General features: G+C 37.5%; 1 protein-coding gene across 2 annotated transcripts in view; it reads right to left on the bottom strand.

Annotated features, from left to right (window-relative positions):
* ADAM9 (ADAM metallopeptidase domain 9) overlaps nt 1-12,462 on the bottom strand; it is an 88,476-nt gene that overhangs the window by 73,939 nt on the left and 2,075 nt on the right. Inside the window, exons 2-3 of one of the 2 annotated variants that reach the window (XM_043454137.1) lie at nt 3,008-3,105; nt 152-210 (exon numbers count right to left, since the gene is read on the bottom strand). In XM_043454137.1, the coding sequence (XP_043310072.1) occupies nt 152-210; nt 3,008-3,105 (157 nt within the window). Of the gene's footprint in view, nt 1-151; nt 211-3,007; nt 3,106-12,462 lie in introns of those variants that run through there. The other variant, XM_043454138.1, reaches the window with a different exon arrangement.

Below are 12,462 nucleotides of genomic sequence, written 5' to 3'. Positions count from 1 at the left end.
GCAAAACTGTAGGGATTTTTCCACACTTCTACTCTTATTAGTCTCACCTTCTTAACAAACTACTAAGAAATATCTAACTAGAAAAGAAACCCATATAGTATTGAAAAAAGAAAAAAGTTACCAAAAAGGCAAAGTAAATTAAATTTCTTACTTATTCCTTTCCAAGTGAATTATATGCTCTTTTCCTTCAGCTTGAATGACATAAGATACCTAAATGCACAAAGGAGAAAAGAACAATAAAACACTATCTTCTAAATAACTTTGAAACAGGTATTTAAAGGACACTAGAAATTCCACCCTGAATGAAAATAATTTGGCACTGACTGGAACTCTTTTATGAAACAACCTGAAATATGCCCATAAATAATAAAAATAGACTCTAATCATCCCTACCTTCTTTTAATAACCTATTGTGGAAAACGACCCACATGTTTATCTAAAGTCTTCTTCAAAATTCATTTACAGTTGCAATCGAGCTATAACTTCAGGGATTATTTTTACTAAGTCCATTCCTGTATTACCTATAGTAAAAAGTAATTCTTCCTTTTGTTTAAACCTAATGAACCTCTTAGTTTCAAAAGATTATCCCTCGTTCTGGGTATCTGAAAGCTAGATGAAATTAATACACGTTTATGACTTTACATCTTCACAGGACTTAACACATTTCATCGGTTCTAAACCTACTTTTTCCCCTCACATCTCTGTGAACATCTCTGAAATTGGGACATATCGTACAGAGGCAAAGTGGTCTAACTGGCAGCAGTCTGTTTCTTTCTTAATTACTGGCACGTTAAGTAACAGTGTACCTCATGAAGACTGTGTCTCAGAATCAAAGAACTGAGATAAGTCAACTTACATATCCTCTGCTTGTGGGATCCTCTTCTCTAACTTAAACACTAAAATAACTTCCCCAGTGACTCACCGTTTCATTAGCCAGAAGCACTTAAAATGATCTCTAGAAACTTAATTCTAATAAAAAAGATAGTCATGGAGGGACTCAACAAACAATAAAATTATCAGAAGTGTCCTTACTATTAGAATTAAGTAATAATTAAATAATAAGTGTTTATTATTCTCCCTACTGCTTCTGCACTCCAAGTGAACACTTTGCCAAGAAACAGCAGGATCCACTTTCCTCAGGAACTTCAGCATCTGACTCCTAAGGCTGAGACAGGATCCACGTCCTGGGGTTCTACTTCCAAATTCTGCATGGGGACCTCCATCTCCAGAGGCAACAAAAACACCAATCTCCTTGCACAGTTTTGGCATGTGTCTTTCTATTCCTTTCTGCTCTTGGGCAAATATAGGATATAAAAACACCACTGTCATCTCCCCTGAGAAGAATTCTGAGAATTTATGACATTACATTCTTCCCCCAAATAGCTGCCTGCATTGCTCATTCCCTTCCTTCTGGTCTTTGTTCTCCCACAGAGTCACCTTCTTAGGAAGGTCTTCCCGGGCTGTCCTATTAAAAAACACAAACCCTCCTACCCATCACCCCCAGTTCCAATACTCCCCAATTCCTTGCTGCTTTAATGTTCCCCACAATGATTATTACCATCTTGCATGCGTGCTAAGTCGCTTCAGTCGTGTCCGACTCCATGCGACCCTATAGACTGCAGCCCGCCAAGCTCCTCTGTCCATGGGATTCTCCAGGCAAGAATACTGGAATGGGTTGCCATTTCCTCCTCCAGGGGACCTTTCTGACCCAGGGCTCAAACCCACATCTCTCATGTCTAACTTTCACTGGCAGATGGGCTCTTCACCATCTTAAGTAATCTCTATTATTAATCTTACAATTATATTACTTATTTGTCTCTCTCTCTCCTCCCATGAGAATGGAAGCTCCACAAGGACATAATTCTGTCTGTTTTGTTCAAACCACATTCCCAGGGCTTAAACAGTGCTTCCACCTCTCTCCCGATTATTTATCAAGGTACATGCAGGACATTCACTACAATCTCAAGTATCTATGTGTGCAAAGCTGATGAAGATCATCAGAGATATGATGAAGTAGAAAAACACTGTCCCTATGCTACTAAGTGAAGGGGGAAAATAACAATGAAAATACAAATTAATAAAGGCAAAACAAAATTAAAGAGGAGACTGTCCAGTTCAAAACAAAGCAAGGAAAAATTATAAACCGTTCCACTGGAAGGAGATCTTAGAGTTATATACTCCTTACTTATAAAGAAGTAAATGAAGACAAATGATCTACCCAATCCATGGTAATGTCCAGAGGGAGGGTAACTCTGAAAGTTCCTGATATTAACTCCAGTGTCCTCTTCACTCTGCCTAATCCCTAAACAATGTATGACCTACCTCATAGCTAGAAATACTTTGTCAATTCAGAGGTAATAAGCTAAACTCTTTATCCTCATCACTTGTTACTGGTAAATCATAATAAAGTTAAATTATACTTTGATGAAGTTGAAGGGTTTGCAAAATCAGTTGATATCCAAATACATTATTTCTGAACTTCACAGTAAGAGAAAAATAGCATTATTGAAAAATAATTTTTGTCCATTGTTAGTATAGTATGTTTCTTCCAATATGGCGATAAAACTCACTTTTGCAAACATTCCCAGATATAAAATACATGCATATAACACACAATCTCCAGTGTCAGTGAAGATTCAGCATGCAGTACTCTACCTGTCATACACTAAGAGAGAGGTGAGCTCTTGTTGTAAGAATACCACTGTAACCATCACCAGTCAGGTAGGGGTCAGAGGTCTATGTAACCAGCATCCTATGCTGGTCATAGACTTTTATTTAACTGACTTTTTCACCCACTTATGTTTCAAGTTGATTATTTTGTCTTTAAAAAGAAAACAAGCTACTAAAAATCAATATGTCACTTTTACTAGAATAATGTCCAATGGACACCAGTGCCTTAAGCCATGGGCCAACATTACTCACTGAACCAATCACTGATGACGATAATATTCTTGTCTTAAAATGAGTAAAACTGAAATACATACATATTTCTCAAGAGATAACTTACCTGCTCTGAGAAGGGCCTAGGGGCTTCTCTTCGTTCTCGAGTTAATCTCCAGGGAGTTATAATTTCATAAGAAGAGAGATGGGAGGTCTGTTGAAAGCCTACAGAATAAGGAACAACAAACATAACAATTGAACCTGAAAAACTACATGCCCCCCAAAATACAATGGAATCAAAAGCCAAATGTTCAAAAAAAAGCTGAATGTTCAAATCATAGAAAAATCATCTGACATTCTCACATTAAAATACATATAGTTTTAGAACTTTTCTGGTGGTCCAGTGGTTAAGACGCTACGCTGACAATGCAGAGGGTGTGGGTTCGATCCCTGGTCAGGGAATTAAGATTCCACATGCCATGCAGCACAACCAAAAGATAAGAAAATAAAAAATTAGTAATAAAAAATAAAATATTCAGTTTTATATAAAGTTTTATAGGAAAATAGCAATATACTAGATAGTATAAGGGGGAAGAAATGTATTTCTTAAAAACAAGGATGTCAGCCTTTATCCAAACAGTGTATACACAGCAATCATCTTCAAACAATTTTTTAGCTATAAACCCTAATGCTCTGTCTTAAAAGAAATCTTAAGATATAAACACAAGGGGAAAAAAAAAAATGCTCCCGTGGGGAAATGGAGGGAAGGTTCTGTTCACTTCTCTCTCATTTTCCACCTTCACCCAACATGAATGACATCCCAAGATGGTATGGGGATGCCTACAAAATGGTCAAGGACAATAAAAGGAAAAAGTTACTTTTAATGCCTGATGTATTAACTCTAATAAGTAAACACCTAACAATGTAGCAATTATCTCCAATGAAATTACTACTATTAATCTGTTCTAAAAACCTGAATAGTTAAAATGTATAAAAAACGAAGAACTCAGAACCATCATACAAGACTTTCTCCCAATTCCAACCTGTACAGCTCACCACAAAGTGGAATCATGGTTGAACCAGGCCTGGCTTCTAAAATCACTTGAAAGGGGAGAGGGGTAACCTAGGAGTGTGGAGTTCACAGACACACACCACTGTATGTAAAACAGACAGCAACAAGGAACTACTGAAAAGAAATCTGAAAAAGAATGAATATACATGCATGTATATACACAGATATGTATATAAAACTGAATCACTTTGCTGTACAGCTGAAACACACACAGCATTGTAAATCAACCATACTCCAATAAAAGCTAAAAAAATCTAAAAAAGGACCTTGTGCTACTGTATAGCATAAGGAACTAAATTCAGTATCTTGTAATAATCTATAATAGAAAATAATCTGAATACATATAACTGAATCACTTTGCTATACCCTTGGAAATAACACAGTATTGTAAGTCAACTACACTCAATTTTAAAAAGCAAAATCTACCTAAAAGAATAAAAATGAAAATAAATAAGTAAATAAAACAATGAGCACAAAGTCATCTTGTTTCATTGTCATTGAAGTAATCAAGCAGGATTTATGTATAAATACAAAATTTTACTGTTAGGATCCCATTTGGTATTTTTGAAATTATCAAAGGTATTAAATAATCATGTATTATTTGAAAAATAACATAACTATAAAAAAATTAAGTCATCACTTAAGCAAAATTTGGACATAATTAAAACAGGCCATATAAATCCCTTAGGAAGACACACCCCCATGCTGGCATCTGATACAGTCTCATTTTAACGCTACATAGATATGTGAAAATCTTGAGGAATTAGTGTTAATTTTTTAAAGTGTAATAAGCATACTGTGGGTAAGGTTTTCTTTAAAAGTCCTCATGTCATAGAGATTCATTCTAAATATTCAAGGGCAACATGACATGACATCCAGGATTTGCATCAAAATAATTCAGTGTGCATTTGAGGGATCAGACACATACGAAATTATATTAAAATTTGGATTATATTTAATTATATTAAAATCTGGGTACACAGGAGTTCATTACTTTTTTTTTCTGGCTGCGGCATGCGAGAATCTTTGTTCCCTGACCAAGAATCAAACCTGCGCCCCCTGCAGTGGAAGTGCAGAGCCTTAACCACTGGACCACCAGGAAAGTCCCTTTTTGTCTTTCTTTTTCCTTTTTATTACTCTTCTCTCTACTGTTGTGTATGTTTAAATTTCTTATAGTAATATAATATTTTTTAAAGTAATAATCTATAGGGAGTGGGAGGAGGGGAGAGACTTTCATTTTTACCTTCACTTTATAAACTCTGTATTATTTATAACCTCTATGAAACATTACTAATACAACACATATCCTATATGTGAGACCACGGTGCATGCTAAGTTGCTTCAGTCATGTCCAATTCTGTGTGACCCTAGGAACTATAGCCCACGAGGCTCCTCTGTCCATGGGATTTCCCAGGCAAGAATACTGGAGTGAGTTGCCATGCCCTCTTCCAGGGGATCTTCCCCATCCGGAGATGAAACCCATGTCTCTTATGTCTCCTATATTGGCAGGTGGGTTCTTTACCACTAGCACCACCTGGGAAGCCCTGAGACCATGGTGCTGGTGGTTTAATTGCTCAGTTGTGTCCAACTCTTGTGACCATATGGACTGCAGCCCTCCAGGCGCCTCTGTCCTTGGGATTTTCCAGGCAAGAATATCAGAATGGATTGCCATTTCCTTCCCCATATGACCATAAGGTGTGTCATAAACAAACATGTAAGTACCATAAGTAAACATACCAAACTTGTTTAAAGTGGTTACCTCCATGGAATAGAACTAGGGAGTAGAGTAATGAGATAAGGACTTTTATTTCCTGCACTCAAGCCTGACTATATTGTTTGAATTTGTTTTTATGAGTATTCTGAAACCCCAAATTACCGTTAAAGTTAAAAGGGGAGGAAAAAAGGTGTTTCTTCAACTTAAAAAAAAAAAAAACTTAAAGTACTGATTATCTAGCATCTCAGCACCTGCTGTCTACCCATCAGTCTCATTAACTTCACGTCTAGATTATGACACCTTCTACTCCCACTCACCTCCGTTCCATCCAAACTCTTAACAGTCATTCACTCCTTAACTGCCTTATGTCCCTCAGAGGTCTCAAATGCAGATTAAAATGAAGTCCAACCTTTCACAAAACACCACTGTGCATTAAAATGTCTATAATCTTGTCTAGTTTGGAATTTTTAAAGATACAATGCAAACAGGAAAATATAACTTTCATGTTCAATACAACACGTCACACTAACAGTTTTCAAACTCTTTACCCTGTTTGGCATAACAACAACTAAATGGGGCTTCATGTCATGACATAAAAAGAACAGAAATGGACTCCAATACTCACAAAAGCAATCAGAGGCTGGTTGACATAAGCGTCCTTGTGATACACTATGACAAAATACCCCTCAGATATCTGGAGTTGTCAGTTGGGAACCATCTCAAAAGAAATCCATGGCCTTAATTGATGAGGTTTCAAAGCACTAAGTAAAAATATTCTTAATCCTAAATTAACTGAGGTATAGGACTATTTCCTCGACCAAAATAAACCTTTCAAGGACCTTCAGTTTTCTCAAATTCCCTTAATATTTTTGTTCTAGATCATGGTCACTTGTTCAACTACTAGGACAGTCACTCTAGAAGTAATGATAGGAATAAAATGCTTTCCATGAGTAACAGATGAGAAGCTCCGTGTGATAAAAAGTCAATCATTCTGTGCATTTATATGAATTTCCTGAGATTCTATAAATATTTCAAAGTAAAAGATTTTTTAAGTAAATCATTACAGGCAGGGATATGTTAGTAGGCTCAGGAAACTGTTATGCGAGGAGCTAAACTATATGTAACTCAACTGAAATTTCTTTGTTACAGCTCAGAAACAAACATCACAGAGAAAAAGAAATACCTCAGAAAAGATAACTACCAATGAGCAGGCACATATCTAAAGAGCTCTCACGCTGAAACCTGAGAAGGTCAGGACTAATTTCCAGCCAGGACTGAAGCTATGGATTTTTTTTTTTTACCAAGATTGTTAGCAAAGAATGAAAATCCAATAAAGGAATATAAGACACATCCTTTCCTTCCATACATTTGCAACCACAACTCTTGTTTTGGGGGGGAAAAAAAAGCGAAATTAATCATTTATCTTTTAAAGGCTTTCACAACTACACCACACCAAAATAACTTCTACACATAAGAGCTACTATTCTGTTACTGACTTCTTGGTTTTAAAATCCAAAGATCCACTTTCTGAGTGCCTTAGGAGTTCAAAACATCATAAGAAATGCACACATTGTGGTTAGGTCATTCAAAAATAAATATACACTAGTTGTATGAAAACCCTCCTTCCCATATTTTTCAACACTTCTTTATCACTAGTCTTGGCTTATTTGTATTCTTTTTCCCGTTCATACCTTGCATAGATTTTCCCCAAATTCCTTTTATTTTTTAGTCTTTAATTAGTAGCCCTTTCTCATGGGAATCAAAAGACCAAGTTTCCCATGTCACTGTAAAGGACGTGCATCCACATTATTTGTATTACAAAGCTTCAGCCTCAGCACTATTGACATTTGGGGCCAGAAAATTCTATGCTGTGGGTGTTTTTCTGGCCAAAGCAGGGTGGTGAGGACCTCTACCCACCCTATCCAGAAGCTCCACCAGTGTGACAACTAGAAAATAACCTACAGATGCGTTCCAGGGAGCAAAATCACCCCCCCCCAAAAAAAACCACTGGTAGAATGGCAACCCACTCCAGCATTCTTGCCTGGAGAATCCCAGGGACAGAGGAGCCTGGTGAGTTGCCGTCTATGGGGTCACACAGAGTTGGACACAACTGAAATGACTTAGAAGCAGCAGACAGTTCATAATGCAAATCTTAATACAATCAGCTCAAATGTGACAGAATTTGATGCTTATGTGACCTTGTGCATAAGGTGACAAAAGTCACATTACTAGAAAACACAGGCTAGAGATAAAAGTAAGAGTTGAAACAGGAAACTTAAAATGTCCTATACTTAGTAAAAGAAAGAAAAAGGTGTGAGTTAGTAGCATTTTTTTCTTCCTCTGACTCCTTAGGTATTTTTATGTACTGTGTTTTGGAGGAAGTCTGACTACATGTTGCATAACAGTACCTGTGAAACTGAGTTCCCTTAATGAGTTTATGATTAATCTCTCTATTCCAAACTCTATCCCCTTTCTTGTCCCCCCTACACTAACTGAATAGATCAACCAGAGTTAGGTGACTAAGACTGCACTGCGGTTGCCGATAACTGTTGAGGTGATAAAACTGCTACTGTAGATACTATCTATCATTCCTGTATAAACTCTGATCATTTCTCCAGGGCAGGATGAGCTCACAGGCCTCCTTCCATGGACCACCTGGCCGGCCAGCGAATCATAAACCAGACACATTCTGACTCCTAGAACCAGGATTACAAGATGTCAGAAAATGACACAGTATAGCAGATGGAACTCTGCTCAGTGTTCTGTGGCAGCCTGGATGGGAGGGGAGTTTGGGGGAGAATTGTTGTTGTTGCTTAGTCGCTAAGTCATGTCTGACTCTTTTGCAATCCCATGGACTGTAGCCCACCAGGCTCCTCAGTCCATGGCATTCTCCAGGCAAGAATACTGGAGTGGATTATCATTTTCTTACCCAGGGGATCTTCACAACCCCGGGGACTGAACCCATGTCTCCTGCATTGGCAGGCAGATTCTTTACCACTGAGCCACCCAGGAAGCCCTGGAGGAGAATGGATACATGAATCCTTATGGCTGAACCCTTTCACTGCCCACCTGAAACTGTCAAAACATTGTTAATAGGCTATACCCCCAATAAAAAATTTAAAGTTTTTTAAAAAAGAAATGCTAGAAGATGATGATAAATCCCAGCATCTTTGCTCTTCTCCTTAAAAAAAGAAAAAGAAAAAAAAAAAAACTCAAAAGCCAAGCTGAAGTGGATCTGAGACTTGTCTCCCACTCTGTACAACAAATCCTGACTTCACTGCAAACACCTGCTGTCACAGTTTGGCTTTCTGTGCCCCGGGCACTGAAGTCCTTCCTCCGTTACAATTGTAGACAGAAATAAGTTAAAAGAATTCTACCTAAATGCAAAGCAAACAAATGTGAACCCTCAGCCAAGGACTTTTCTCTTTTCCTTCCCACCTACTATGTCAACAAAGAGTCATCCTTAAGTACTTTCACTACAGAAAATAAACCTGGGTTCAACATACAGGCTGAAGACAATTCTGTTTGAATTATTTCTTGAAGAGAAACTAATTAGATTCATAAATTACTGTTATTTTGAGCCATGTATTTCCATTCCATTTACAAGGTCAATGCCACATGAACATATACATTAATAGCTCTCTTCAAACATAACCATAATTTCCACTGCTATGTCCTATATTCTGACAATTTTTGCGTTATCACCTTTTGTTTTACATTTACCTATTTTTACATTTAAAAACAAACAGGGCCTTTGTCATTGTTTGTGTGTAAGCAGTCCTTCGGGGAAAAAACACCATTTATAAGATTTAATACCACAGAGGATTTAAATTCCTCTACCAAGAAATTTAGGTTTCTTGAAACAAAGGGCGGTACATTATTCATCCTGTTTACTGCACTAGTGCAACAGACATTCAATAAATATACTGAGTAAATGACCTCTTTTCATCTTTACAGCTATACATACATAGAGCTTATAATTGCAAATTTTCATGCACAACCTAAAATAAACTTTATTTTTTATGATTAGCATCTTTCATAGCAATTTCCCACAAATCCTCATGCCCACACATTTGTCCATGTTAATGCAATGCTATATTTCACTGTACAATAAGTCCCCTACATACAAACCTTGAAGTTGCAAACTTTCAAAGATGCAAACATGCCTGTGTATGCCAGCTATTGTACTGCACTACTGTACTTTTTAAGGTACTCTACTGTAAGATTTTAAATGTTTTTGTTTGTTTTTTATGTATATTTGTGTGAAAAGTTTTCTAAGCCTATTACAGTACAGTATCATACAGTTGATTGTGTTAGTTGGGTACCTAGTTTAACTTTGATGGACTTAGGAAGGCACTCTCAGAACAGAACTCGTTTGCATGAAAAGAACTTACTGTATTGATACATCATATACTTCATACACTGCTTACCCTCCCCACTTAAGCAGCTGAGATGGGAGCTTCTATTCATAACAAGATTCCAACCTATCAAAGGAAGTGGAATGGGCTCTCTAGGGCTCTACTTGTATGAGAGTTCTTAGGAGCTACTAAAGGAAAGGGTGGGGAGGATCCTTCCTAAAATAAGTTAAACCATAAAAAAAAAAAAATCTCATGAAAAGGAATAAAAAAATATGTCAAAGAGAAAGAAGCATTTCCCATGTATGGGAATGGGTTTTGTCAGGATGACAAATGTTTGACAGTGACATCATTTTTACTTACTATAAGTTGAAATACTCTAATTCTTTATGTTAAAATCAACATAAACAAATACAAAACAACTGTATATTTTTAAAAAACTGAATAAAATAGGTGAACTTCTCACGTTCCCTAACTCACTTTGGGGAAAACCATTTGATCAAAATGACACGTCACAAAATGAAAAATAAACTGTTGATACAATAACATCCTGACATATGAACAAGACTATTCAGTTCAAAGTGTAATTCAACTTTAATTGGGTCCATGTTGGCCCCATTCAAAGGCAGGGTAGTAGCAGGGGTTAGTTACTGTGATACCAAGAGGACCAGATTTACTTATGAGGCAGTCCCATAGTTCTGACACAAACGATGGCATAACTCCAAGTCTCTGTTGTATACTAGGCATCAAAGGAAAAAAAAAAAAAGAAATATCATGAGCCTATCTATGTCATATATTTGAGCTTGTGGCTATTCCAAAGAAAAAGCTTCCAGTTACTTAGAGCTTGCATCTTTGGGGGGATTCTACAATAAAGCAGGGTTTAAATATATATACATACATAGTCAACTTTGGTAAGGTAAATTTTATTTACTTATTTTTATTTGGCTAAGCCATGTGGCTTGTGGGATCTTAGTTCCCCAGCTAAGGATCGAACCTACGCCTTCCACGGTGAAATAAGCAGTTCCTAATCACTGGACCGCCAGGGAATTCCTGGTAAGGTAAAATTCAAAGTATGTTTAGAAAACAGTCTTGGAACCCAGCAACTTGTTTTATACATATTTTCATTGTAAATGCTTTTATTTTCTTACATAAGAGTGTGAAACAAATTATCTTTATATTTAAAAGACTACATTCTCCTATTTAGCACAAACATACAAATTCAAACAATTCACAGGCACCTAAAAACAAAATTAGTATGGACCAAGTTCTTACCACCTAGTTCATTTTACAGTGATTCACCATGAGTAAGCTTTAAAACTCATTTCCTCTAGAATTGTAGTCTTGGGGAAAAAAAATTTAGGTCTGTACATCATAATCACTACCTTGAAAGAAAACATTGAGTGAAGTTTCATACCTGCCTAATTCCCGCAATGATACAAAGTTACCTTTGTCGGCCCTAGTTTTTGTTGTTTTTTTTTAAAGTGTACTATGTCAGCTTTTTGGAATGTATACTGCACTTCCTCATTGACACAATTGTTATAAATAGCAAAAATTTAAAAAAAAAATCCTAGAAAATCTATTTAACTCCTAGAGTAACTGATGTGTGGGTGGTTCTTACTGAGTACTCAAATTCCTCTTTCATTAGTTGAAATGGTTTCAGCGCATGTTTTAAACATCCTGTATTGCAAAAACTTGGTCAGCTGATTCTAGAAGAACATTCCCGTAGGGAAACATGAGTTGATTTCACTGCACACTAGTACAAAGCCTCTTAACTGTTCTCTCCCAGCCTCCAGTCCCTCCCTTCCATAGTCTGTCCTCCACTGCGTAGCCAGTTACAGTAATCGCAAATCTAAGTTATACCACGTGCTAAGTGCATGTTAAGTTGCTTCAGTGGTGTCCAACTCCTTGCAACACTCTGTCCATGGGATTCTCCAGGCAAGAATCCTGGAGTGGGCTGCCATTCCCTCCTCCAAGTGATCTTGCCAACCCAGGGATTGAACCCACATCTCTTACATCTGACCTGCGCTGGCAGGCGGGTTCCTTACCACTGCTGTCACCTGGGAAGCCCACATCCCTACTTAAAAACCATCCTGCCCAAACAATTTCCTCCAGGGTAAAGTCCAAATCCCATCGCACATCACAGAAGACTCTCCCCAGCAGGTCATCAACTACCCTTAGTTTTTTCCACGCCTCCCTTTCAGGTGGACCCTCTGGTGAATTCTCATCATTCCTTAACTAGTCCTGTTCTTATCTCTCTGATGTTGCTGCTGCTAAGTCGCGTCAGTCGTGTCCAACTCTGTGCAACCCCATAGACGGCAGCCCACCAGGCTCCTCCGTCCCTGGGATTCTCCAGGCAAGAATACTGGAGTGGGTTGCCATTTCCTTCTCCAATGCATGGAAGTGAAAAGTGAAAGTGAGGGCGCTCAGTCATGTCCAATTCT

This window comes from Cervus canadensis, chromosome 31, assembly GCF_019320065.1.
Source record: "Cervus canadensis isolate Bull #8, Minnesota chromosome 31, ASM1932006v1, whole genome shotgun sequence".
NCBI lineage: Eukaryota > Metazoa > Chordata > Mammalia > Artiodactyla > Cervidae > Cervus > Cervus canadensis.
This window is presented reverse-complemented; position numbering and strand designations above follow the sequence as displayed.